Here is a 26,234-nt window from a genome sequence, read left to right as displayed (position 1 = left end):
TTTGCCACAGATGAGGTTACTTATGCTACTTACAAAGTTAGCACCATTTCAAACTGTTATTGCTTCTAAATAAAGCATATTGCGTCTCAGTGTGAGAGTTCATCCTTGCTATCTCCCTGTTCATCATCTTTCCTGGAATGTGAGAGATATTGTAGCCACCCTGCACGAGACATGATGTCAGGCACTTCTGTAACCCACTGAAATAGTTTTAGTCCTGCAAGTAGGCCAGTTTGGCTAATGCAAATTTCCAGATTTTCCATTCTCTAAAGGAATTACTCATTAATATGATACGCAGTTAGACGGAGAAAAGCCTGCAGCAGCCAGTCACATGCAGATGTAAGGGAGTAGCAGGTCAGAGAGAGAAGAGCGTGTACTGCAGCTGCAAACAAGGTCAGATTCAGTGCCTCAGGTGATTTCAGATTACTGCCTGCACTCGAGCTGTGAGGCGAGATGAGAATCAGAATTTCCATCAGATGACTGGTTGGAAATGAAATCTGTAATCAGGGGGATAATCAGATTTCTAGAAGACAGAGATCAGCCTATCCTAGATTCTGCTGCAGTTAAGGTCTCACTCTGTCTCTCCCTCTCTGTCTGTCTCTGTTTGTCTCTCTGTTCATATTTTGCTGCCTCGCAGCCGCCCATTAACAAATTAAGGTCAAAATTAAGGCAGCGCTATTTATAGTGAAACTATCTTTCATATTGCACAAACTACAAGACTGATCTCAGCCTTTCAACTGAGAAAATCCCCCTACAGAAGGCAAAAGCCTTAGTCTATATGTCTATATAGTTATTTAATTTTAATGAATTTCATCCCTTGTGGGCAATCTGCAAAAAACAAATCTTATCTGCTGACCTTCCCGTACTCTGCTATGATCTCCTAAGGTATTAAGAGCATTAGAATACAGGCCTTTCATGATCACCCAGACACTATTCCATTTGCTCTACTTTGCCTGTTTGGTTTTCCCATCTGTGGAGTCACTGCAGAGCACGTGCAGTTGAGGCCACCGTCCTGTGGGTAGGGGAGGGAGAGATGGGAGAGCCAGGGGGAAGATGGGATAATGCAGCCCAGATGGAGCCTAACTGATTATCTCTACGGGGCAACGGCAGTATTTTGGGAGTTTTTGAGCACCCGTCCCCAGCTGAACCACAGTAGTAAAGATTACTGTCACTTTAAAATGGCTAAATCACAAAGCAAACTTTTGTCAGTTACAACCCTGATATTAAATTTTTTTTTAAATTAGCCAGTTAATGCTTTACCCCCTGATTTACATATGTCTCTAGTTTGGCCACTAAATAGTATTAACAATGGATTAAAAACATATCCGCCCATATTTCTGAATACTATAGCTTCTAAACAACAGCTCTTTTCCTCCGACACTGTATCTCCAGGCCTTTGGACAAGCCTACTCCAACCACAGGAAGGTAGCAGCGGATGGGGAGAGCCGTGAGGAGTCTCTCATCCAGGAGTCGGCATGTAAGGAGGCCTACTACGAGCAGAGGGTCCTGGAGCTGCAGACCGAGCTCCGCCAGGCGCGCAACATCCTCACCAATACCCAGTCTGAGAATGAACGCCTCAACACCATCTCTCAGGAGATGAGAGAGGTAAGAGTTGGGGATACACAATCAGAATTAGAACAGAATTATTATATAAAAGGGGGGTTACAATTTAATCAGTTCAGTTCGGTCTAGGCCTGCACGATTAATCGTTATAAAATCTCGATTCACCCTGTTCACGATTTTTAATTTTTAAATAACTTCTATTTTTTTATTTTGATTGTCATTTAATTTTACGAGCTGACTGCATCACAAACGCTACTACTTTCTTCTGTGAGTTTTAAACATGGACTGTATGAAAGGTTTTAAAGCACTCCCAAGCGCTGCAAAGCTCTCCCTTCTCTTCACTGAAGCCTCTATGTTTACAGGCTTGTGGTGATGTGCAATGTGCTATAGGTGCCAAAACAAATCTATGTTTGGTACTGCCAATTTGATTTGTCATGGTTCATGTGTGCAATAAACATTACACTTCGTGAGAAAAAGATTGTGGCAGAAAATCGTGAAGCCAATTCTAAGCTAAAAAATCGTGATTCATATTTTTCCCCGAATCGTGCAGGCCTAGTTCGGTCAGCTGGCTATGTATCATAGGGCAATGCTACTAATGCACACTGCATGTATTATACAACGTTAGAAGAGGACCGGGTAAAGTCACTTCAAAGAATATCTCTGTTCATCAGAAGACACTGTATCATGGTGGTGTATTTCTTGCATCAATACTTTGAAAATGAACTCACTTCTGAGTTGAAACAGAGGGTCATGTCTGTCCCTGTTTGCCTGCAGCTATTGAGAACAACGGGCGTGTTTGTTAATGGGATTTTTCTGTCTGAAGCTGCAGAAAAGAAAACAGATATACATCCCGGATCAATCTTAAGCCCTGTGCTGTTCCGCACATTCATTCACCTCTGTTACTTTCAATATTGCTGTCAAAGCCTATATTACTGTAAGTGTGATTGCAGAGTCAACAACTTGTATGTTTTTGACATGCTAAGAATAGGGCTGGGTATCGTCACCGATTTCCTGAATCGATTTGATTCCGATTCACAAGGTCCCGATTTGATCTGATTTCCGATTCAATTCATTAACAATTTTATTAAGGATATTTATAAGGTAAAGGTATTAATGTTTACATTAAGAATTGACCCCAAGGCAGTTGCATTAAAGTACTTTTTATTTAACATGGGCACTGCGGCGGTCGGCATATAGACTCCCTGTCAGTGGTGGGTGACATTTCATTCAGATATATTGAGGGTTAAGTCAAGGACCCTTTCAAAATGGCCATGCCACTTTTTCCCTCACCAAAATGGAGCGTTATTTAACACCCTTTGCCAACAAGCTGGCATGGTAATTGGTACGAATGGATTCCTTAGGTCTTCTTGTTTCATATGATACAGACAGAAATCGATTCTGGATTTTTGAAATCAATATCGGATCATTCAAATGAAATGCGATTTGATTCAGAAGCATTTTTTTCTTTTTTTCTTTTTTAAACCCAGCCCTAGCTAAGATAAAACTAATCACACTGTGGGACAGAGACCAGGCGGATTAAGCAACACTTTGCCTTCAAGCCCTAATGTGATTTCCTCCACCCTTTATTGTGATGCAGGGTGGAGTTATAATTAAAAACTGAAACATGCTCTGTTGCAAAAGATGGCATGATCCTACATGAATAATTTAATCAATTAAAATCTTAAATTTCTGTGAACCATTGAATGACAGTAGTGCTTAACCTGTTGCCCCAGCTGTGGCATTTTAGTGACATGCCTAATAAAAAAAAACACCTCAAACGAGCACTTTACCAACTGAAATCTGTTTTGCTGAAGCATGACAAAGCCATTTCCCTACATCGGATCATACCCTTCACACATTCCAGCAAACATTTTCATATTTACTCTCTTAAGCTTCCCCAACGACTGTATCATAAATGCTAACCTTTATTGTCTGCGCCCCACTTTGGACAATGTCTGATCTCTTCACTGCTTCCATTTCCATGTACTCACAGCTAATTGACCTCATTAGAAGAGACAAGAGTGCAGTGCTGTGCAGTGCAGTACAGAGCGTGGGTTGTGTGTCTTTGGCTTTACATTTGGCATTCTGCAGTATGACATTTAGCACTTATTTTTTTCCTCCTCTTTGTATAATGCTCTTGCTATGTGGTTAAACCCATCAGTATTGCAAATCTTCCCATGTTTGTGCACAGCAGATTTAGCTGAGTCCTCTGTTTTGCAGGTCAAGTTGGTAATTCCAGTGTAATTGGGAGGGGGGCAAGTTACAAAGGTGCCCCCCTCTGGAGTGAATTCTAACAGCAGACAGCTGCAGGAATCACTGTTTTTTCTGTGAGTCACTACTTAAGACAGATGTCAGCGGCGTTTCTTACTGAGAAAAGACTTCTAAATGGCATGTCCCTCAAAACAACTTTAATTCCGGAAAGCTCCAAATTCCACTATAATTGGGTCAGCTGCTGCTCAGCTCTGCATCTAAGTTGGTAAAGTCAGGCATCATGGAAGCCAGATGTTCGTCATCATCAGACATGTTTTTGAAACGGAACACAAGTTACACTGTATAAAACACACACACACACACACACACACACACACACACACACACACACACACAACACACACTACAAAGACACTATGCCTCTTAAATCTCCCACTTCAGGGTATACTTCTTACATTGTATTATAAAGTTGAGAAAAAAAGGGAATACCATGTTTCTTGCACATCTGATTTACTGCTTTGGTGTAACTGGTGTTGCACTGGTGGTCTGCATGATGGCCTTTCTGCAGGTGCCATTCCCAAATTAAAAACACCCTGATGCAGCACCATGGGCCCGGCCAGCTCTAATTGGCTAGATAAAAGGGGCTGGAGTGTAAATTGCTCCATGTATAGGAGATAATGGCACCCTTCTAATGGTACTTCTGGGTGTGTGTGTGTGTGTGTGTGTGTGTGTGTGTGTGTGTGTGTGTGTGTGTGTGTGTGTGTGTGTGTGTGTGTGTGTGTGTGTGTGTGTGTGTGTGTGTGTGTGTGTGTGTGTGTGTGTGTGTGTGTGTGTGTGTGGCAGGCAAATGGAGGGAGCCTGGGCACTGACGCTGGCATTGTGACCAGACTGACGGGACTGAAAGAGACCTTTGTCTCCTGGGTTTCAAATTAGCCCAAAAGCTCAGGCAGGGAGAGAAGGGGGTGGTGGCACTACGAGATGGTAAGAATGGTACAAAGAAAGAGAAGGAGGCCTAAAATCCGTTAGAGAAGGAGAAAGGCTTAATCAGAGTAAATTCAGCACTAGTGGTGGACCGTGCTGCTTTTCTGAGACAGCATGGCTAATCATATTAAGTCACGAGGTTCAATAAATGACTCAATTTCATCAAGGAATGCAAGTGACAGTTGGGCTGTAACTGTTGCCTTTTGTGTTTGGTTAAAAGTGAGGGTTTTTTTGCCCGTGCATATCAACAACAGTCCCCTTGTAAAGTTAAGATGTATTTAGGATTTGAGCTTTCATGAAATCAGTACAGCTAAAAGAAGGCCTGTAAAAGCCTTACAAATGTAATTTGACTGTGTGTTGTTTACAAATCATTCACTAGATAATGTCATTATTGCACCATTCCACAGATCTGGAAGCTCCGTTCAGTGTTAAACGGCTTTTGTCTCTGTACAGGCCAGTTCATTCACAACCCTTTAGATATAGCATTTCAGCTGTGTACTGACATCGCCGTCTTCCATGCCAAAGACTCGAATGATATCCTAAAGCACTGATAAAACACATTTCACTGCTACGCTGCAGTCTATAGGATTAAACCTCTACAATGAGCCAGTATTATATGGAGGCGCTCTCTAATAGGCATGACTTCATTAAATTCAATCTCATGTCTTGAGAGGACTGTGCCTCCTCCAGTGATGGCTGTCATTATCATTGCAGAATGAGGATCCCCATTGCCTGCCTCTTAGGAAATTATCAAGCAAAGCCAAAGATAAAAACGCTGAGTTGTGTGTTATCAGTGTTAGTTCAGTCTATCTTTACACTCTAGTCACACTCGGAAAAAATGTAATGCGTTTCCACCTCATCATCACCCTGCGATTGCTTGCAGTACTCCCTTTCTCCATATTTTGCATCACTCAGGCTGTGCTAAAACAGTAATTGTTGTTGCCCTAACAACTGTTATCCTGAAATGATTCACTCGCTCTGACCATTTCTGCACTCACAGACATAAATTACAGTGTTGTGCTTTTTGTCATAATGTGGAGGCCATTTAAATAATAAACATGATAGTTTTTTTCCCCACCTCATTGACACAGCCGAAGGAGCCATCAGAGATGAGGCTTTCCCCTTAATTTAAATGCGGTTTCAGTTGGCTGGATTATACAACTGACAGAAGTGGGGGATTGAGCGAGGGAGGTATCTGCATTGATAGGATGAGTTTAAAAGGTCGGAAGAGGGCAGACATTTAAAGTTCATTGAGAGGAAGGCCATTCTAGTTATTGCAATCAGAAGAAATGAGAGTGCAAGGCTGCAGGTTTTCAGTGGAGCAGATGGACATAGACACAGAATTTCAATTGTCAGGGCAGCGCTGGTGCTTTACCTTGATTATTGAAAGGTCAGAGTTGAGTGGTAAAGGGATCCAAGGAAGGTTGATCTTTGTTCCCTGGTATTATTGTCTGACGTGAGGCTAATGTAATAGGATTCCTAAAAGGCTCTGGTGCTGTCGACTACCTTATTATATCTTGTCACATTACTACCAAGACAGATCACCTCCTGTCCTGTGCTAGTTGGAGTGGTTGGGCAGTATAGAAAGACGAACAGAGAAAAGGTTGAACAATTGGTCTCTAAATGGAAAGACTCACTGACACGGCAGAGGAATATAACAAGAAGAGGTGTGAAAACTCAGACACATGCTGCTTAATTTTCCATATTTGCACCAGCCATTGCTACTACTATTGTCACAAGTGACCCACAACTAAGGCCTCCAGATGTTATCTGGTTTATCTGGCCACGGCACCTAATCCTACTCCCACTTCAGCTAGCTGCCTCGTGAGTGGCATGTCTCACCAATTGAAGGCTATTTTCAGCCCTTAAGAGGGGTGCATTTCTAAAATACATTTAGAAGATACATGTGCCATTGATCCCCAATGATATTTGTCTTTTAGTATCCGCATCAAGGAAGCTCTGAAATGTGTCGATCTTGATTTAAGCCCCTGGCTCACGCACCAAAGAGGTTTTCCATGCCGGATCAATGGATCCTAATAACTCTACTACACACACATAAATAGGCCTACACATTCACTTTAGCTATTGGGTGTAGATGTACTGATGTGCACATTTCTCCACTTTCATCTAACATGACCTCAAAATCAGTAATTCACTGTTAAGTGCATGCAGACACACTTTCACCCTGGGGGCTCTTCAACAGTCACACACTGGGCAAAGTACTATCAGTCACGCACTCACAAGATTCCTTTCACCTTTTAGATTTTAATTTTCTCATTGAAAAGTGTGACCTTGACTGTGTTTTCTCTCCGTAATGGAGTCTGAATAGAATGACAATTGCTTGCAGCAAAGAGGAGGATAAAAGCAGATCTGCTTTCACCCACATTCCCGACTCTGACAGTAGCAATAGGCCCCTGAGCTTCATTATTCCTTTGCTCTGTCTAAACCTATACTGGGGGTGGTGGTGGTGGGGGGGAGGGTTGAGCTGTAGTTCATCTGCGATATATTTCTCGTCTCTCCTGAAGGTTATCCTGGGATTTGCTCAGCTCGGTAGAGTTAGATTTAACTTGGGCTTACGTCACCTTGACATGCTGCAGAGCCTACAAGAAATATATATTTTTTTCTCATTGGCTCACTGAAGACCAAAAGTGCACAATATCACCAGAGATCTACAAGCAGAAGTGAACATGACTGTCCCTGTCTACTTCTTTTTTATCTGATTAGAGAGATATGATGGAACTAAAACTCTGTAGGAGAAAGGAATTCAACTGTACATGTGGATTTAGTGTGCCGCTAAAAGCACACTGACACGCGGAGGAGAGAGGAGAGGTGGGGGTTGGAGAAATGAGAGCAGTCACGTTGGTGAAACAGCCAAATGGAGGTCAGTGGTATTAGAAATCAGAGAAGGCGAGAAAGGGGGTTAAAATTGACCTGAACTTGGTGTCATACCATCTGGGAACCCCTCTGCACTGTAGGAATAGCAATTTGGGGGAAGAAATCCAGTGCATGTGCATTTTTCTGAAGTGCAAAGTGGGCAGGATGGAGAGTGAAAAAGAGGTCAGCGGAGTGAGAGTGCAAGAGAGAAAAGAAAAAGAAGATAGAAAATATATATTTATATTGAGCCTGTCTGTGCTATTATATCCATTATACAGTCTTGTGCCATCTGGGAGTCTGCACAGCACTTTCAAGGGAATGAAACTAGGGTGTTAAAGCTAGTAAATATGGATTTGTTGAAATGCATATTTACAAAATTTTCTGCAGTTATTAAAACCGGAGCAGGGCCTTTTAATAAAGCATTAAAACATTCCTAATCTACACTTGTGTTAAGCCTAAAACCTTGCCACCATGGCTTACTAAGTGATGGAGCTATTTCCCACAGAAGTAAGGGACTCAAACATATTGAAAAATTACTCAGAGCTTTAGTGAGATTTAAGCAGGCTCAGCCCCACTGTGCTGTCAAAAGTAGTTTAATAGTGAAAAGAAAGCTTTAGAGTTGAAAGTGAGAGTTCATACAGTACAGTCGGAAGAAGCTCTGACCCACTGAAATGTGTGCTCTTGTGACATTTTGCAGCCCAGTATGACCTAGTAAGGGTCCATTAGAGCAAATAAAGTCTATGCTTTATCCTGCATATACGTACACTACATGCATGTGCTAGTCATCACTATGCTATTAAACATCTAATATAGCATGCCTATCCTGCAAGTTTATGGTATGGCTGTACTACTTAGTGTTTTTACTACCACCCACGTTGCATGGAAGTGACACATTTGTGTGTGTGGGTGGGTGGGTGGTTGTGGGTGGGTGTGTGGGCGTATTGAAGCAGCTGTCCAGACATCACCTGTAGTGACAGCCAGCAGGTGGTCATCACTAACCACACATAGGTCCATGCTCATGAAAGGCTTCCCACTGACAAGCTCTCTATTGGTGGCACCTCACATGGCCTTCAAAATCCCACATCCCAGTATCTAGCCGCACACACACACACACACACACACACACACATACATTGCAGTATATCGCAAACATTCCCAGGAGAGGCGTACACGCGCTCCTCTTAATTAATGTAATTCACCCTTTTATAGCAGGGACACACATGGCCACCGCAAACCCTGAGGAGTTTACTCAAATCAACTTCTGTCAGGCAGCAGGCCAGTGTAACCACCCCCCCCTCCTGAGCCTGTGAGGGGCTCAGTGCAACAGAGGATGTGGAAGCAAGGTGAAAGGTCAAAGCACTGGTTTGCATTGTAATCAGATTGGAGGAGGATCGTAATCAGGTTCAGTAGTGGCCCGTATTCATCGGGACCATACAGCACTGATCCTCCAGCTGAGGCACATAACCCTGGCCAAGACCTGAACAACCAGCTTGCACAGCTTTGATGAGTTAAAAACAAATGGTTACCCCAGCAGCATGGTGATTATGCTGAAGGTCTTAATGAAATAATTGTGTATATGTTTGTGTATGTAGTTTGATACTTCAAAGCTGACAACAAGAGTATGTGAAGCTATTAATGGTTTGACTGACTCTCTGAGCTCTTTTTTGCTTAAATTCAGTTCACGTTCAGAAGTCAGGACCACTGCATCAAGGCTTAGTGGTATGACTGATCTGTATTGTAAGCCTATGCATTATTCAGTAATGCACTAACATCAGGGCTTTCGCACAGCAAACACCCACGCTCATTAGACATGCGCAAAACCCTGATGAATATTAATGCACCTTTAAACGTCAGCCACAACTCGGCTCTGCACAAAGTGATGAGTTATTACACAGAGCAGACAAGGAGCATGTACTCTTCATCAGCGGGGATCCAGCAACATAATGTTTGTCAGTGAATTCCTCTCTTAGTAAGCCAAATAAGCGAGTAAATTCAAATTATAGAGTAACAAAAACAAACCGTTTTTTGTTGCGTCTCCTGAGTCCCATTAGTTAGATATAGAGCATTAATTATTGTTGGTTATGAATGAAGCTGTATTACTATGAAATACTTCTCTCAGATATAAATAATGTGTGATTAGGAAGTTGTCTTTAATGCATCACTGTTAAGGGGTCCGTCTAGTTATTAAAAGGTGTTCTAACCATCAGGATACCTGTCACCACCAGCTAATTACCCACTCTGTTTCAGTTAGTAATACTACTGATGTGTATTCAGTCTCAAGACAGTGGTGACATGAGAGAGTCTGCAAAGTGAAAGCTTCTCAGGATTGACTTCCTGCAATCGTTGAAATGATCCCAGAGCAGGGATTGTGACGCTGCCACACGGTGACAGCATGAGAGTAAGGGCCCACCTGGCAAGGGATTGGGAGGCAAATTGTCCCTCTGGTATTAGGTTATATCTGCCAACTCTGCTGAGAGAAAGACATGCATCACACACACAATCAAAGTGTGTGTGTGTGTGTGTGTGTGTGTGTGTGTGTGTGTGTGCGCGCAAATGAACATTTAAGGTCAGCTCAGACAGTGAGATCTATTTCATATGCTTTATGCTCTTTCTCACATTACGTTCACGCACATGTTCGTTTATTCAGTTTTAAAAGTCCTTCAGTGAGTATCCCCTTACTTCAGAGCTTTTATCTGCCCTAGTCAGCCGCGAGCTAAGATTTCCCCCCACCCAAATGTCCTGTGGTGCTCTTATGTTTTGGGACGAGCCAGTCAGCAGGGGTGGGAGGGCAGTGTCAAACCTTGAAAGACGAGGACGGAGGGTTAAACAGGGTGAGGAGGTAGTAAGGATTCAGGTGGCTCAGTAGGGCTCATCGGATTCTTCGGTTTGTGTCACAGTCTACAAGTGGGGGAAGGGCATGTTTCTTTCCTCTCTAACCTTTTATATAATTAATGATGCCTTTCCTGAGCAGCAAGAAAGAGCCAGCTGCACTTACAGTATATTACAAACACTGGTGCTCGCTTGTAACTAGCACTTGCGTTCAAAATATTAGCACGTTAAATGAATGTTACATTTTCACGTTAAATGAAAATTTCAGATTTTGAAATCCAACTGAAATTGAGACACTTTTTGCACAACTTCTGATTTCTATAATTTGCGCGGATTAGTCCTTGTATCTTTCTGTACAGAGAACCGAGCCTAATCTAACTCCTCTGTAAACAATTAGACCGGCCGTTGAATGCCTGTCACCGTGAGAGAGATAAGTAGGCTTCGGTCTTTGTGGTGCCATCAGAGCTGGCAGGCGGGCACACTTATGGCCCACTGCCCGGAGAGACACCTGCCACCTCCCTGTTAAACACACCACACACACACACACACACACACACACACACACACACACACACACACACACACACACACACACACACACACACACACACACACACACACACACACACACACACACACACACACACACACACACACGAGGGGTTTGGCCAGAAGGGAGCCCGGAGTCTCTCCCACACTCAGTCAAACAAGATTGAAATAGTACTGACAGCTCTGCTTGTCCCTCTGTCTATTTGTTTGGCACCACAGAGCAGCCAGGTGGTGGAGCTTCAGAGGAATCAGCTGCGTGATGACATCAAGGAGTACAAGTTCCGGGAGGCTCGTCTGCTGCAGGACTACACTGAGCTGGAGGAGGAGAACATCTCGCTGCAGAAGCAGGTCTCCGTGCTCAAACAGAGCCAGGTGAGGATGGAACATGACTGCAGCTCTATTTGCACAATGTTTGAATCATGCAGCAGAACATCCCCTCCTTGGCAAATTTGCCTTTTGTGCTACTTATCATCATGCACTCGTCTTTGTTAAGTTTAATTAAACTTGAAGTTTCAGGCATCTCGTCCAAGTACCCCAGTACTTTTTTTTTTAAACACACATGTACTGTATACTATCTTACAGCATCTTACCCTAGTACCCCTACAGGCCCTCCACCTTCCACTCATCAGCTCACTCTGTCTCCTTGTACTGCCCAAAGAAGCATGAGCGGCGCATTCAAATTCTGATTTAATTACGATAATAAAGACATCCTCTGAAACAGTAAAGAGATAAGCGGCTGTCTTTGGTTTTTCTAATGCCTGGAGCTGCCGCGTGGTTGTAGAAGTGTTTGACAGACTCTTTAACAGCTATCATCCTTCAGACAGAGATTCTAACACTTCCTGGGTTTAGTCAAATGAAAACATCCCTGTCGCACATCTGCAAACATAAAACAGAGCTGAATGTCCAAGTAGGATAGTTCCATTTGATGTTAGCTTTTATGCTTGAGCTGTTATTGCTTTCCATATGACCTTGTCCTCTTGAATTCTGTTCTCTTATTTTCATCCCAGAGGGCATGAAACAAAACAAAGGTGGCTCCTACTTTTTAGACATCCAATATAAAAGTCTCCCCAAATCCAATTAACTTTAAAAACTAATTAGAAAGGGAAATTAAATGGATATGTTCTCAATTAACATTTTCATGAATAATACCGACCTTTTTTGGTCCAGCTGGTTTGCCACACATGAACCAGCCTGACAGCTCATTTTCATTGGAGCTGCATCAAGTTGTATTTATTTATCTGTGTGAATCTAAAAATTCATTAAAGGTGTTCCCTCTCCTCCTTTGTCCAGGTGGAGTTTGAGGGTTTGAAGCACGAGATCCGTCGTCTAGAGGAAGACACTCAGTTCCTTAACAGCCAGCTGGAGGATGCCATCCGACTGAAAGAAATCGCGGAGCGTCAGCTGGGCGAGGCCCTGGAGACCATCAAGACTGAGCGTGAGCTGAAAGCGTCCCTGAGGAAAGAGCTCTCCCACTACATGAGCATTGGAGACACTCTTTGTCACAGGTAAAACGCACACAAACAAGGCGCTCACAGGCCTCAGCACGCACTGTAAAGAACACTAAATGACACACTGTTCCCACCTTTTCCCCTCAGCCCGCTTAGCATTTCTCTGGATGGTCTCAAGTTCAGCGACGATGCCGCCACTGAACCCAACAACGACGAGGCTCTCCACGGATATGAGAATGGCTTCACCAAACTGGCCAATACCATCACCTACGACAACCGTATCTCCACGCCCAAAAAGGAAGAGCTGTTCCATCCTGCGCCCAGCCTCGTGGATGACCTGCTGAGCGAACTTAACATCTCAGAGATCCAGAAGCTTAAACAGCAGTTGATGCAGGTTTGTTCTTAACCCCCGTGGGAAACTGAAAACATTGTCTTTTAACAGTAATAGATATCGCTGACCTGCGATCCACTTTTAGTGAATAATAACCATCCATTCCACAAGATAAATCGATCGCAATCTTACAGATTGGCATGTAAATTACTTTTTTTTAGCAGCATTTGCGGTTACTTTAGGTGTATTCAGTGAAGAGAGAATCAATAGTAAGCAAATGAGAGTCAAAAGACATAAAGCACCTTTACTATACTCTAGATATTCTTGATATGGGAATAGCTTGGTGAGATGTCTTTGCTTATTATATGATTTATCACACTAAGAATGCTGTTGTTCCTCAAAACAGACTAGGTTGACAATAGTTACCAAAAAAAAAAAACTCCATACAGCAGGACTATGTATTTGAGTAGGTTGGAGGTGTGTCTGAAAGAGTGAGCGAGTCAGTAGATCCTGACCAAGGCTGCTGCAGGGATTCAAAGTTAATCCAGGGAGACACACACACACCTTTTAGGCTCTGTTGGACTGGGAGGCAGCGGGTGGTGGCACCAGTGGACCTGTCATCTGCTTGCTCATCACCCCATGAGTCCAGGGCCACGCCTGATTGGGCACCATGGTTACCAGAAAGGACGGGGAACCTGTGGATAACAATTGTTTTGAAGCTTAAGGGATTACGATTTTTTTTTTTGTTCTCCAGTCATCAAACGCATATCATAAACACAGTTGTTGGATTAATAAAGTAAAGTTGAAGTTACCTCAACGCTGCCCTGCTGTGGGCACCGTTCTGGTTCTCAACCTGACCATTGTGATAAATCTGTCGGGCTGTGACAAAGCCCTGTGTTTGATATGACCCAGCAGCATGTCGTACTGCCTGCTAAAGCCTCCTGCCAGGTCATTCCACAGATTCCAGGCAGGAATCAGAGCAGAGTAAACAAAAAGCTTCCTTTACTCATTTAGCTATACTCTGTTCCCTTCCTACCTTATCTTATTCTATTGATTAGGTGCACAAATAATCGATCCTAGACGTCCGCTCCTCTGGTATTGCCCTATTAGGTCCCTGGCAATGTATGCCCCCTCTTCCAAATATAAGTAGTTTTGTAAATATGTGAGAACACAAGTGTCAGCGTATTTAAATGATGGATTTCTTTTAAATGCCAAATGCATCATGCATTATACAGTGTCATGCTTTCATACTTTGCTCCTCAACATGACAAGCAATCTTAATCAAACTTTCAATCTCTTTTTGAAATGAATCCTCATTATATATTCCGCACTAATAAATAATGTATGCAGATGAGCATGTACATGATACTTTTACATTATTTACAGATCAGCTTCTGAAATAGCTCAGTGCTTATATCAGCACAACTGTGTGTAAGACGACCCGCCCAGTGTCTCTGCCTGTGCTGAGCTGAACCCAGTCCAGCAAATTATCAAGATCATTCTGACTCTGATGCTGGGCTACTGGGAAATGAGCCTCACATACCTTGGCAACACAAGCCTGATACTGGGTAGAGTTACCAAAGGACAGATAATCCACAGATTTAATCTAATCTATCTTCAAAGGAATCATTCACATCATCATGTTACCAAGACGGGGTTAATGTGAAATTACTCGTGTGCAATAAGCCAAGCAGAGAGTACTGTACAGTATGATGACCTCACGTCTTGCCACTCTTTGTGTCTCTGCCTCTCTCCTCAGATGGAGCGTGAGAAGGTCAACCTGCTGTCCACCCTGCAGGACTCCCAGAAACAGCTAGAGCAGGCTAACGGTGCTCTCTCCGAGCATCAGGAGAAGGTCAACCGCCTCACGGAGAACCTCAACGCCATCCGCAAGCTCCAGGCCAGCAAGGAGCGCCAGTCTGCCTTGGACAACGAGAAAGAACGTGATAGCCATGAAGATGGAGACTACTACGAGGTGGACATCAATGGACCTGAGATTCTGGAGTGCAAGTACAAGGTACCTACATGTCTTCTTATAGTTGAGGCTAGACAGGACAAAATGTCAGATTTAGTTCAAAAAATGTTGAGGAATAAGTTAAACATCCTACAATACATATTGTCTCTGTTTTTGACATATTCTCAACCATTGATCTTGCTTCGCTAGGTTGCTGTTTCTGAAGCAGGAGAGCTGAAGGAGGAACTGAAGACTCTGAAGACAGAATACCAGGCCTGTCAGTCACGTTACGAAGAGGAGCGCACCCGTCTGGAGAACGATGTCACAACGCTGGGAGGGAAGCTGGCAACTCTGGAGAAGACCAGTCAGTCAGAGAGAGAAGAGAAGGCTAAGCTAGAGAAGGAGCTACGCAAGGTGAGAAGTTGCTCTATATATAGACATTCTGATAAGTGCTTGATTTGTTGTTTTTATAAACTTTGTAAGAAAACGTGCCTAATTGATGCCTTTCTCTCTGTGTCCTCAGTTGAGCGATGTGGCAGGTGAATCCCAGGGTAGTCTAAGTGTGGCACAGGACGAGCTGGTCACCTTCAGCGAAGAACTGGCCACCCTCTACAACCATGTCTGCATGTGCAACAACGAGACACCCAACCGCGTCATGCTCGACTTTTACAAGCAGGGCAAGGGTGGTCGGAGCAGCCCGGAGGGCCGTGGCCGCCGCTCTCCCATTTTGCTCACCAAAGGCCTCTTCCCTGAGCCTGGTAAGACCGACCTAAGCGACGGAGCCCCTTCACCGGTCTCCTCACTGCCTTCTCCTGTGTCTGAACACCGCCGCGAGCCGATGAACATCTACAATCTGGTGGCCATCATCAGAGACCAGATCAAGCACCTGCAGCTGGCTGTGGACCGCACCACAGAGCTGTCACGCCAGAGGGTGGCCTCTCTGGAGCTCGGCACTGTGGCCGACAAGGACAAGGACGCCTGCATGGAGGAGATCCTCAAACTGAAATCCCTGCTCAGCACCAAGAGGGAACAGATTGCAACCCTGAGGACTGTCCTCAAGGCCAACAAGCAGGTTGGTTGTTTTGTCTTTTTTTAACTAAGTGGGTGTCACTCCCAAACATTTGTCAGTTTTCATTGAAAGACAGAAACAGAAGAAGAGGGTGTCAGCTATTATAGGTCTATTCAGCTGTTGCAGCAAATGCACTGCAGATAAGATCTATAAGAAACACTGGTTGAGACAGCAGCAATGATGTCAGCTGTCCAGAGTATCTGTGTGGTCAGGATTTGAGTACAGCCCTCCAGAGCACAAAGAACCATAACCCAGAGACACACTGTCTATGCAGTTGCTCTGGTAGTCCTTTTAAAGAATATGTGTGGTTACTCAGTGACTACAGAGCGCAGACATGAAAGTCCCTCATAACCCACACACCTATGGGGTTTAAACCAGCAGCTAACAATAACAACTACAGGCTGCTGCCTTAATGACTTGAAAAACGAAAAAAAAGATGATATGGTTTGAATTAGCAGACTTCTTGCGGCAGGAAATACACCCCCTATGCCTTCCAGCTGCTCTGACCCTTTTGTTCTTCTCGTCCACCCACAGACAGCTGAAGTTGCTCTGGCCAATCTGAAGAGCAAGTATGAGAACGAAAAGGCCATGGTAACCGAGACCATGATGAAACTGAGGAATGAGCTCAAAGCCCTGAAGGAGGACGCGGCCACCTTTTCCTCTCTCCGAGCTATGTTCGCCACACGGTAGGAAACTTGCTCAGTGGACATCACTGGAAAAATATATTTCACTCATCCTGCCATCCAGGACTCGTATACGACAGAAAAGCATTTATCTGACACACTATTATAACTTCACTTTATATTGTCACATAAGCAGGTAAACTAAAGATAATATTATGATGTAATCCATGTTTACCATATGTGTCTCTGTGGTCTTATTGTAACATGAGAATCGTGTCAGGAAGGGATACTAGCAATTAATCCTGACTATAGAGCACAGAAGGTATCTAATCTGGGTATCATTTAAATATGTCACCTACTGTAAGTAGTGTTTTTTGTGTGTGTGTGTGTGTGTGTGTGTGTGTGTGTGTGTGTGTGTGTCTGACTGACACACTCAGTAATCTTTTCTGATTCCAAAGAGAAGCCGGTCAAAGGTTCTGTGCATAATCCCACCTCATTTTAGTCTGGATTAAGCATTCACCCCTCAACACGTAGTAGACTCACGCACTGCTTGTTTGTTTTTGTGTGTGTATGCATATTGGGGAAGGTAAGACAATTAGTGCTAGTGCCCTTGTATGGGCACTTGTTGGACAGATGGATTACCTTGGTGGATGGTGCATACATGAACTTGTAATTATAGTGGTTCCACGATGGATGCACAACTCCCTTTTTGAGTTGTTTTTCCTCTGTGAATATCCTTAAGATGCTGATGCTCAATTGTAAATTGTAAATATCATCTTCGGTCCAGATGGCTGCGCTGAGATGCTGAGACAGTCTTTCCTTCTGCATTTAAGACTCCTTCGCAATACACAGCAAAGCTCAAGCTGTGCAGAGGGACGAGAGGTAGAAGAGGAGGGTGGGGATAGACAGTATTATAGAGGGAATGTGTGGTCAGCTCAGCGCCCCTCATCCTACCCATTCAGTAGTCCAATAGCTGTCCCTGAAGTGTGCTTGCTGAAGTAACTCCATATACCTGCAGTGTCTAATCAATTGGTAACAGGAGGAAAACTCCCCTGTATGCAAATATGACAGTGTATGTTGTCATAGGGCTTTTGGCACACTGCAGAGCCAAGGTGGTTAGAGGATGGGGGTGTAATGCTAAACCATTTGGGCCAAAGGCAACCAGGGCAAAGAGGGAACCAGATCTTGCTCCTACTAATGACGCCATTTTGTACCCTCTAGGGACCCATGAGTTGTATCACTTGTCATTGTTAGAGCAGTGCAGAGAAGGTGTGAGATCATATTTGCTGTGAAGAAGTAGAGCCATTGTGAAGTGTCTGTCATTATCTTAAGCCTCTCCAGCAAAAGAGGCTTAAAGACACAAACACATCACAGCTTGCTGTTTACAGCCTGCATCAACGCATGTGTTTTCCTCCTTGTGCACAAAGCACCTCCCCTGATGGTGATGCTCTTGAGGCTCCAACCCCAATCGTCTGTCACTGTTCTGGTGCCTATGCATGAATTACATTCTGTCTGTTTATAGGATTCACCTTTTGGTATGTAAATTCTGTCCTACACGGCACAGAGCTGGGTCAGGGGACTCATTGAGAGGCTGGGGGACTCGCCTGAGCGAGGTTTCCCACACTCCCCCCTTTTTTGTATCACAGTCCCCCCTTCCATCCTTCCTCAACACCCGATTCTCTAGTCATCTGAAAAAGAAAGAGAGGAAGGGGGCAGGCCTTCAGTTAAAGCCCACTACAGGAGCCTAATTTGACATTCTTTTTTTTTTTCCCATGGTTATCACCACTCACCACGATTTCTGAGACGTGGAAAACTCTCAGATACAAATGTGTGGCTTTTGACAAAGGGGAAGAAAAGTGGAGTGGAATTGAAAGACTGTGTAGATTTCTGTGCCTTTGTGTGATTTCATGCTGCTCTCATAGATTAGAGTTACTTGCGATTTCTTTAAAGTGTATTTCATTCAGTGAGAATTTCATGACAGAGACAAGGGGTTGAATGTTTGTCTATACGTGCTTCTCTCTCTGTTTCTGTATGTGTGTGCGTGCCTCTTCAGCTGCAGTCTCTGGTGTCATGTTAACAGTAAGCTCCTGCCTCTAACATTCCTAAGACATGCCACAACATGCTCGCAGCTCCTGCTCATACTGATTAACAGTCAAACCATCATCCCAAGTCACATTTTCACCTCTAACTTGCACCCTTGATCATCCTGCTGTTCTCTGTTCTGTTGTTAGTTGTATTCCCTCTCCATCATTCTTTCTTTCATTCTGTTCTTGCCTCCTCCTCCCTGCTCACTCTCTGATAGCCATCCCACCATGACCAATCAAGCTCCAGACAACAGCTGAGCTGAGCTTGTGTGTGTTTCTGTGCTTTGGAGCCATTATTGATTGTGAAGTGAACGATGATTGTTGCAATAGTGGAGGTTTTTTTAAGCATCCATAAATGACTTTGGTTACTGTAAATAATCACAGCAATATGCAGATAAAGTGCCTGCTACTTGTTCATCCTCAAAAGACTAACAGCCGCCTCCCAACCCCCTTCAGACATTGTGCCACCACACCCCATCAGCAGGCCCAAAAGGCTTCCATTGTATCCCTCCAGTCCGAAGAATAGACTCCTCTGTTTTTTTCCCGGGAAAACGCCCTCTTTCTCACCCCCCATGCAAGAGGAGCTGAGCCGTCTGAAGGCGCTGCCAGCCCCCCTATCCCCTCCCTCCCGGGTCGTCTTTCCCCCCCCATCTCGTAGTGGGTTTAATGAAGCAGCACTGATCCCTGTTGTCTGGGTGTGTGTGTGTCCCACTGGGAATCAAACTGCACACACAAGAGGGGAGGGTATGGTTTGTTTGTATGGTGGTCTGGCAAGGCCAGAGTTCACATGGCCCACAATCACGTGCAGCACCACACACACAGCAAAAACATCTGCTGTTGCTGGTGTGTTTTTTTATTGTCTCAGATTTTGCCTTCGAGACTATTTGCAGGTGGGTTTAGACAATTCAACTTGTTCCTAGTGCAGCTTCTAAATATAATAACCATCACAAAATCACACTTGCACCGTAAAATATTAAAAACCAGTTTATTTTGGTTGGAAAAAGGTCATGAATCTCATCCTACTGGCAGATATTCTGCTTGTTTTCAGAAAAATCATTTATTTATGGTTTTTTCACTAAACACTGACCGAACAATAATATTACATCTCACACGCCTACTGAGAAAATGAAAGTTAGAGCTGGAATACAAAAGATGAGCAGCATTAAGTAAGATTTCTGCATTCTTGTGGTTTTGAAAGTATAAGTGTTGGTAAGGTGTAGGTTGTGGCGTATAAGATTCCACTTGCTAAAATAACAACCCCTCCCTTCATAGAGGTGTGTCAGCCATTAATAGAGAATGTCACTCAGATTGCTTTGTCAGCAACACAGAAAGTAGGGATGACGAAGATAGGGAGAGGGAAAGTGACTGACGCAGGCAGACAGACGGAGACGGCATCAAGGAGGCGACGGAGGAAAAAAGGCTGGAGAGGCATGATCAGAGCTGGGAGAGAGGATGTGATTGAAAGAGAGATGAATGAGAGAGCAAGGTAATGAATAGGGAAAAAAAAGGTTTGGCGAAGGAGAAAAGCATGAAAACAAAAAGGGGAGGACAACAACAGCAGATGTAGAGTGGAGATATGAACCCCCCCACCTCAAAATCCCTCTGGGTGACCCACTTTCTATACCTGTCCAGCCTTAGACACACACACACACACACACACACACACCCCGGGAGCACAGGGAGACAGGTAATAATGCCGCAGTGCAGCACTCAGTGATATTTAGCGGTAGGGGGACAGTTGTGCTATTTGTCACAGAGATGGGAGTCGGAAGAGATGGATAGGAGTGATACAGTCTCACTTCAACTGGAAAAGTGGCGATAAGGTGTGAACAGCTTCAGCCTGGAGCAATGAACCCTATTTTTTTTTTTTTCCCCCACATCTTCATTTTTCTCCTCTCTCTGACCCCTCCTCAGCCTGTTCCTCATGTGACATACAAAGGATCTTCTGAGTGACCCTTAGGTTAATGCTTCATCCTTAGTGTATGTGATCTATTCATAACTTCCACCACACAAACGCTCCTCATATTATTCGGAGAAGCTAAAATATAAAAAAAAAATTGTTGTTGCAATAAATAAAGAATAGTAAGAAAGTTCAGAGTGATTATTGTGTTGAAGCTCTTGGAATGTGGAGTAATTTTCAGGCATGGCAGGATGAAGTTTATTATGTCGCAGTATTCAATTAAGACAAGCTGTGGACAGACAAAGGTTATCACTATGTATTGTAAAGTATTTGCTCAAATTACTTAAAATGAGCTGAGAACATTTTAGTTTGTGAAGTTCGGTGGAGGGGACAGAAATGGGTGATGAAATCATTAGTTAATAATGCAGGCGCTCTGCTAGTCTCATCAGGTCTGCACTGTGTGGATCAATGGCTCCACCTGGTGGTGGCAAAAAACCTGCTGTAACCATGGGAAAGGTCATGGTGCAAGTACCTCAGTTGTTTGTCTTCAAGACTGTTGCAATGCAGTTTTGCAATGCTTTAATGCAGACCTAACAAACAGCCAACAAATTCTTTGCTCCACTGAGGCAAAGGCTGTTTGGTATTATTGGAGCTGCCCGTAGGCTACTGCCTTGTGGTATGACACAGGAATGTTTTGACAGTGTAAAAACATGCTAATAGTATTCAATTACAGTTCAAAGTGAAAAAATCTGTACCGGACTTTACAGTTTTCTCTCTGTCTGTTTTGCAGTTGTGACGAGTATGTCACTCAGCTGGATTTGATGCAGAGGCAGCTGGCTGCAGCAGAGGATGAGAAGAAGACCCTCAACTCCCTGCTGCGAATGGCTATCCAGCAGAAACTTGCCCTGACTCAGCGTCTGGAAGACCTGGAGTTCGACCATGAGCAGACCCGCCGGGGAGGCAGCACTGGTCGGGCTAAGGCCCGCAGCAAGGCCACCAGTGGCACCTCCATCAACCCCCACGTAAGTCCGAGTCTCACCTGCTCTGGCTCCGGCCGACCAGAGCTCAACAATGCTGTGCCCAACGGCATTCTGGGAGGCCCTCCAGTCTTTTGCAGCGAGAAGTACAAGATCTACTGTGACTGAGGCGGCTGAGAAGTCTGCAAGGGACTGCTGTGTACAGAGGGGAGAGGGCCTATGGGCCAAAACCTCCCTGCCTTAGTGTTAAAGAGCCCCACTCGCTCGCTTAGCTCCCTGGCCAGCCTGCGCTCCTCTAGGGACTGCTGTGTGACTAACCGGCTACTCGTGTGTGTGCTAGTGTAAACGCTTAGGGGAATGCAGATGTATGTACAGTGTGCACTAGACGTTTGGACTGTAGTAGACATATATGGCATGTGGATTATAGGGCCCTGGTTATATTGGGGTATTGTGGGTATAATGAAGTGTCTATTCTTTCCGCTGTCATGGTGCTGTACGTATGATGTAAATAGTGGCACTGGCAGCTTTTGTGCTTGTTTTTCTGCCCCCCTAAGTGTATTGCCTGGTAACAGTAACATATTGTGGGGTTGGGGACTTGTAAAGAAGATGTCGATCTGGCGGTGATGTGTCTGTCGGCATTGGTGCTCCTTTAATAAAAGCCCTCTTTTCTCTCCTGCCTCTCTGTCCTGGCCCCCCCCAGGATGGACCTGTGTCCAGCAGCCCACTGTCTAAATCAGGTCACTCTTAAAGAAAAAGGAACTTTTGAAGAGAAAGGAACTAAAATATGCAATCTCCCTCTGCTTTCTTGCTAGGGGAGCACAGTATGATTCTACACAGGAATTAAAAAAATCACAAGTGGGTTGGCTACTGGTTTTATTATAGAATTGTTTGGGCAGAAAAGGAGCACCTGTGACCACAGGTGTTTAGTTCAGGATCATTTTAAAGCTGTGATGCTAGCACACCAATACAAAAGGGTCAGTAGAATCGCATGGCTTGCAGCTAAAAACGCTTATGAGCTTTTGAACTGTTTTTCTGTTGTCAGGTGTGTGGTACAAAGCAAAAGCGTGTACTACAGGGCTCTACATTGTAAAAAGAGGAGTTATTTGTTGTCTGGTGAAATACAGGAGGGCTATTCCATGTGACCAATTATGTTGCGATGGATTGTTTCTGAGCCATATTATAAGAGAGAAAGAACGTTTGACAAATCGATCTCCACACCCAAATTAAGTGCACTTCAGCATAGGTGCCTCAGGTTCCTACTTCTGTTAAAGTGGATATAATGATTACTGTGAACAGAGATACAATATATAGTTTTGATCAAAGATGATTTTTTAAATACGGAGGGAATCCTAGAAGAGCACAAATCAAAAAGGCACCCATGTGCACACAGTAAATCTGCAAACAAAACCAACCGACCACTCGGCAAAAGTGCCTGTTGACCCACCCAACAACGGTATATTTATCTGTTGATGTAAAGCCCTGTCCTTGTGTCTCAACTTGAGCTTGAACTGTTCTTTTTCTCTCCCCCATCCTCTATTTTTGGGAGATCGCTCAGAGCTCTCAAATAATTTGTGTGGTTAACGTGGCTTAAAACCCTTTCCTAATGTCTCTAATCTGTCTTGTCGCTCGGTTGCCATGACGACCTTCTCTCTTTTAGATTGTCAGCAGCCTGCTCCTCCAGCATCACCACTCACCCTTTAACTAGAATAAGGAATTGTGGGGAAAGTTGCCCGGAATATTTTTGTTAGGTAACGTCCTCACATACGTTGTGTTCCCAATATTTGCCTGTGTGTATATATCAGCGTTTACGCGAAGGGCCCTCGTGTGTATTATGCTTTTAACCTTTGCAAATGGAGGGTGACTTATTTATTTTTTTGTTTCCTGGTTTGTGAGGACAGCGACATACTGTTTTTTGTATCCACAATAGCTTTAACCCCTTGCAAGCTAGCATTACGCAAATAGAAAAAAAATATAAGTGGGGCTTGTGTTTATTAAATCCATGTACCGCTTGTGGATCATAGACACAATAGTTTTGTGATGCTAAAAGCAGGGTTGATGTGAGAAAATCCTGCAAGATTTATCAAATTATGCATTTTCTACTACCACTATGCTATGTATTAAAATCTATATTCTTAATATGATCATGTTCAGGTTATAATCTTGCAGGATTCTACAGTATTCCTTACTCTCAAATATGAAGCGAGGGAGCCTAATTATTCCTCTGAAAATGGAACAATGTCAGCGGTCAACCCTGCTTGAGTGTGCATCCATAAGCCGCAGCACACAGCATGGAGACACGGCTATCGTACACACCTCCTTAGAGGTCAATCACTCTTAAGTTTGAGATTCACTTAACTTACAAATGTGAGATATTCTTTCTATCAGTTTGCGCTGATGCAGAAAAGGTTTGGGGAGTAGAGGAGGGAGAACTACTCATGTTGTAAACCAGCTCCTGAGAGAGCAGATAAGAAAGCCAAACATGCCAGATGTCAGGCTGAGAGCTGACTCTCATACTGCGGAAAGAAATGAGTCCAGGGGTTTCCTGAGGGAGAAACTCCTGGTAATTTTTGGAGGAAGGATAAAGAAACTGAAGACTGGTTGCTCGATCGACCAGAGGACATTGATTCAAATTAGGTGAGCCCCTAACCCTTGTATAGGCTCTGTGCAATCACTGAGCAGTAGATAGACCCCAGGACGTGATTGTGACTAGAACCCCCTCTCCTTACATAGATGAATTCCCACTTTGCTCCGTCTAGTTTGAAATCAATGTCTGGCTTATCTGGTGTCATAACGGCATGCCACCTGAAAAGCTCCTCCTACCTCTGCTTGCAGGCTCCTCCCACATCACCTTAAGTTTTACCACATGATGCATCCAATTTCTGATTTATAGCAAGCCTGCATGTCAATGACATAACCCATTTTTCATTAACTTGCATGGCATATGAGAAAGACCGATTTCCTTTGACCTGGGTGGTGGGGTATGGCTTCAACTCTGTCCTGTGAATCAAAGATTATGGAACTCGTGAGTCATTGGCTTCCTAACTGCACCTGCAGGAGAATTTGTGTCGAATGTGCTTTTTACATCAGTGAGGTCGGCTGCCTCAAGGCTCCTAACATGGCTCCCGTTGCTTTGACTAACTACAGCCGCCGTCTGCTTTGTCTGTGTGGACTCAGCTGCCATATTAACAGTCAATTGACAAACAATGCCGGGCTATGCAGCTCAGCATTATTACTCAGTGAGCAGTCGGACTATGGCTGCCCACTTGGCAAGTAAAGAAAAGATTACATTATGTATTTAATGCTAATGCTGATCATTTGTTTGTTTCTTCATTTTGCAGTAATGACGAAGTACCAACACAAGGTCCATTCTCACTGCTGATTGAGTTCGCCGAAAAGAGTTGGCACTAATAGGCCATTTGGACTTGAGAAAAATTGCTAAAAGAAAACACTGATTTCCAGTCGAATAAACAGCCCTACTTCTTTCTTATTGCTTTTAAAATTTTTAAAACCTTTGCGTGCTGCTACTGGAAGCCAATTTCTCACAGGTCCAATGAACTGAAATTCTGACAAGAGTTTGTGATTGGCTAATCTAAACCTCCAACGACAAGCCAGGGGACATGGGGTTGTTTCTCAATGTAAATCAACAAGCTGTTTGGTCTGTTTTCATCTTTTGTTTTGTTTTAGTTTATTGTTTATCTGTGCACTTTCATTATATAGAATTATAACAGACTATAATTAACCTATAGGAAAATGTGATAGTACTATGGTTTGTGAGTTATTCAGTATAGGTTATGAGACTATAGGATTATACGTCCTCCTGCATCATCCAAACTTAAATACTGTAACAGAAACTATTTACTCTAGTAAAAGCTCCACAAACCACAGACCTACTATTATGACTTCATCCTCAAGATTTTATCCATCAAATAATCATGTTTTAAATTGTTTTGTTACATCATATTTTATGCTGTTTTTATTTTGTTTGTCAACTGCCATGTTCATACAAAAAAATCCAGGGTGATCAAATTCTGGGGTTTTTTCATGTATTTATTATTCCTAGGAATAGTTCAAAATAACACAATGAAACTTGACAACGCTCTGACTCAAATAGGTAAGTTGTGTTTTTGGGAAACATTTGAGTGGTGTGATATGCTTTTCCTAACTTCTTACCGAGGGCGTTCCACTGAAACGGGATCACTGACTTTCAGAATTCTCTGCAAGTGCGACAATTAAATTCCAAATTGGAATTGTTTCATTCTCTCTTTGTTTATCGTGCCAAATCTTGGTGCACTGTTTAGGTTGAAAAGAATCGAGACTCTGAAAGAAGACAAACCGTCACTGAGAAAGACGTAGTTGGGGCCGTGGCTCTCCGAGTGAGTGCCGGGGTTTTGTTTTTGGTTTGTTTAGTTCTTCGTTTCTGACCAGTAGTGCCTTCATTGTTTCAAGGGAGAATCTTAGACTAGTATTTTATGTTTGCTTTTTTTATAGGTGAGGACTTTGGGTTCAAAATGACTGTGAGCAGCAATAAGTGCAAAGGGAATTTTCCCGTCTACATGAGTGAGATGATCGTTTTAAAATTAGCTCAATAAAACTGAAATTGTATTGAATTCTGCAGGTCATTGATCCCACTCAATAAATTCAGGGGTATTAAGAAAAGGTTGTTTTTTATCAAACTTTGGGAACTAAATGAAATCCCTTTTGGCTATTGAACAAAATGCTCCAAGCATCTGTAATGTGTTGGAGTAGATTGGTGTACTATTGGAAACATCTACGCATCTCTAGCTTTGTTTGGTGAAGGTAATGTGATATCAATAGTATTGTTGAAAAAATGTGCAGAGAGCGCA

General features: G+C 43.5%; 1 protein-coding gene across 4 annotated transcripts in view; it reads left to right on the top strand.

The window, feature by feature from the left end:
* Positions 1-25,970, top strand: part of LOC144521078 (protein bicaudal D homolog 2-like) — a 42,500-nt gene extending 16,530 nt beyond the window's left edge. The window contains exons 2-12 of one of the 4 annotated variants that reach the window (XM_078255354.1): positions 1,390-1,602; positions 11,224-11,376; positions 12,295-12,509; positions 12,600-12,846; positions 14,543-14,800; positions 14,948-15,151; positions 15,261-15,809; positions 16,341-16,492; positions 21,204-21,435; positions 23,048-23,138; positions 24,729-25,970. In XM_078255354.1, coding sequence (XP_078111480.1) covers positions 1,390-1,602; positions 11,224-11,376; positions 12,295-12,509; positions 12,600-12,846; positions 14,543-14,800; positions 14,948-15,151; positions 15,261-15,809; positions 16,341-16,492; positions 21,204-21,435; positions 23,048-23,095 — 2,271 coding nt within the window. In that variant the 3' untranslated portion in view covers positions 23,096-23,138; positions 24,729-25,970. Of the gene's footprint in view, positions 1-1,389; positions 1,603-11,223; positions 11,377-12,294; positions 12,510-12,599; positions 12,847-14,542; positions 14,801-14,947; positions 15,152-15,260; positions 15,810-16,340; positions 16,493-21,203 lie in introns of all 4 variants that reach the window. The other 3 variants (XM_078255353.1, XM_078255355.1, XM_078255352.1) reach the window with 3 other exon arrangements.
* The last annotated feature ends 264 nt before the right edge of the window (positions 25,971-26,234 follow it).

Source organism: Sander vitreus, chromosome 7 (genome assembly GCF_031162955.1).
Source record: "Sander vitreus isolate 19-12246 chromosome 7, sanVit1, whole genome shotgun sequence".
Lineage (NCBI taxonomy): Eukaryota > Metazoa > Chordata > Actinopteri > Perciformes > Percidae > Sander > Sander vitreus.
The sequence above is the reverse complement of the archived record's forward strand: the minus strand, read 5'-3'. Positions and strand labels throughout refer to the sequence as shown.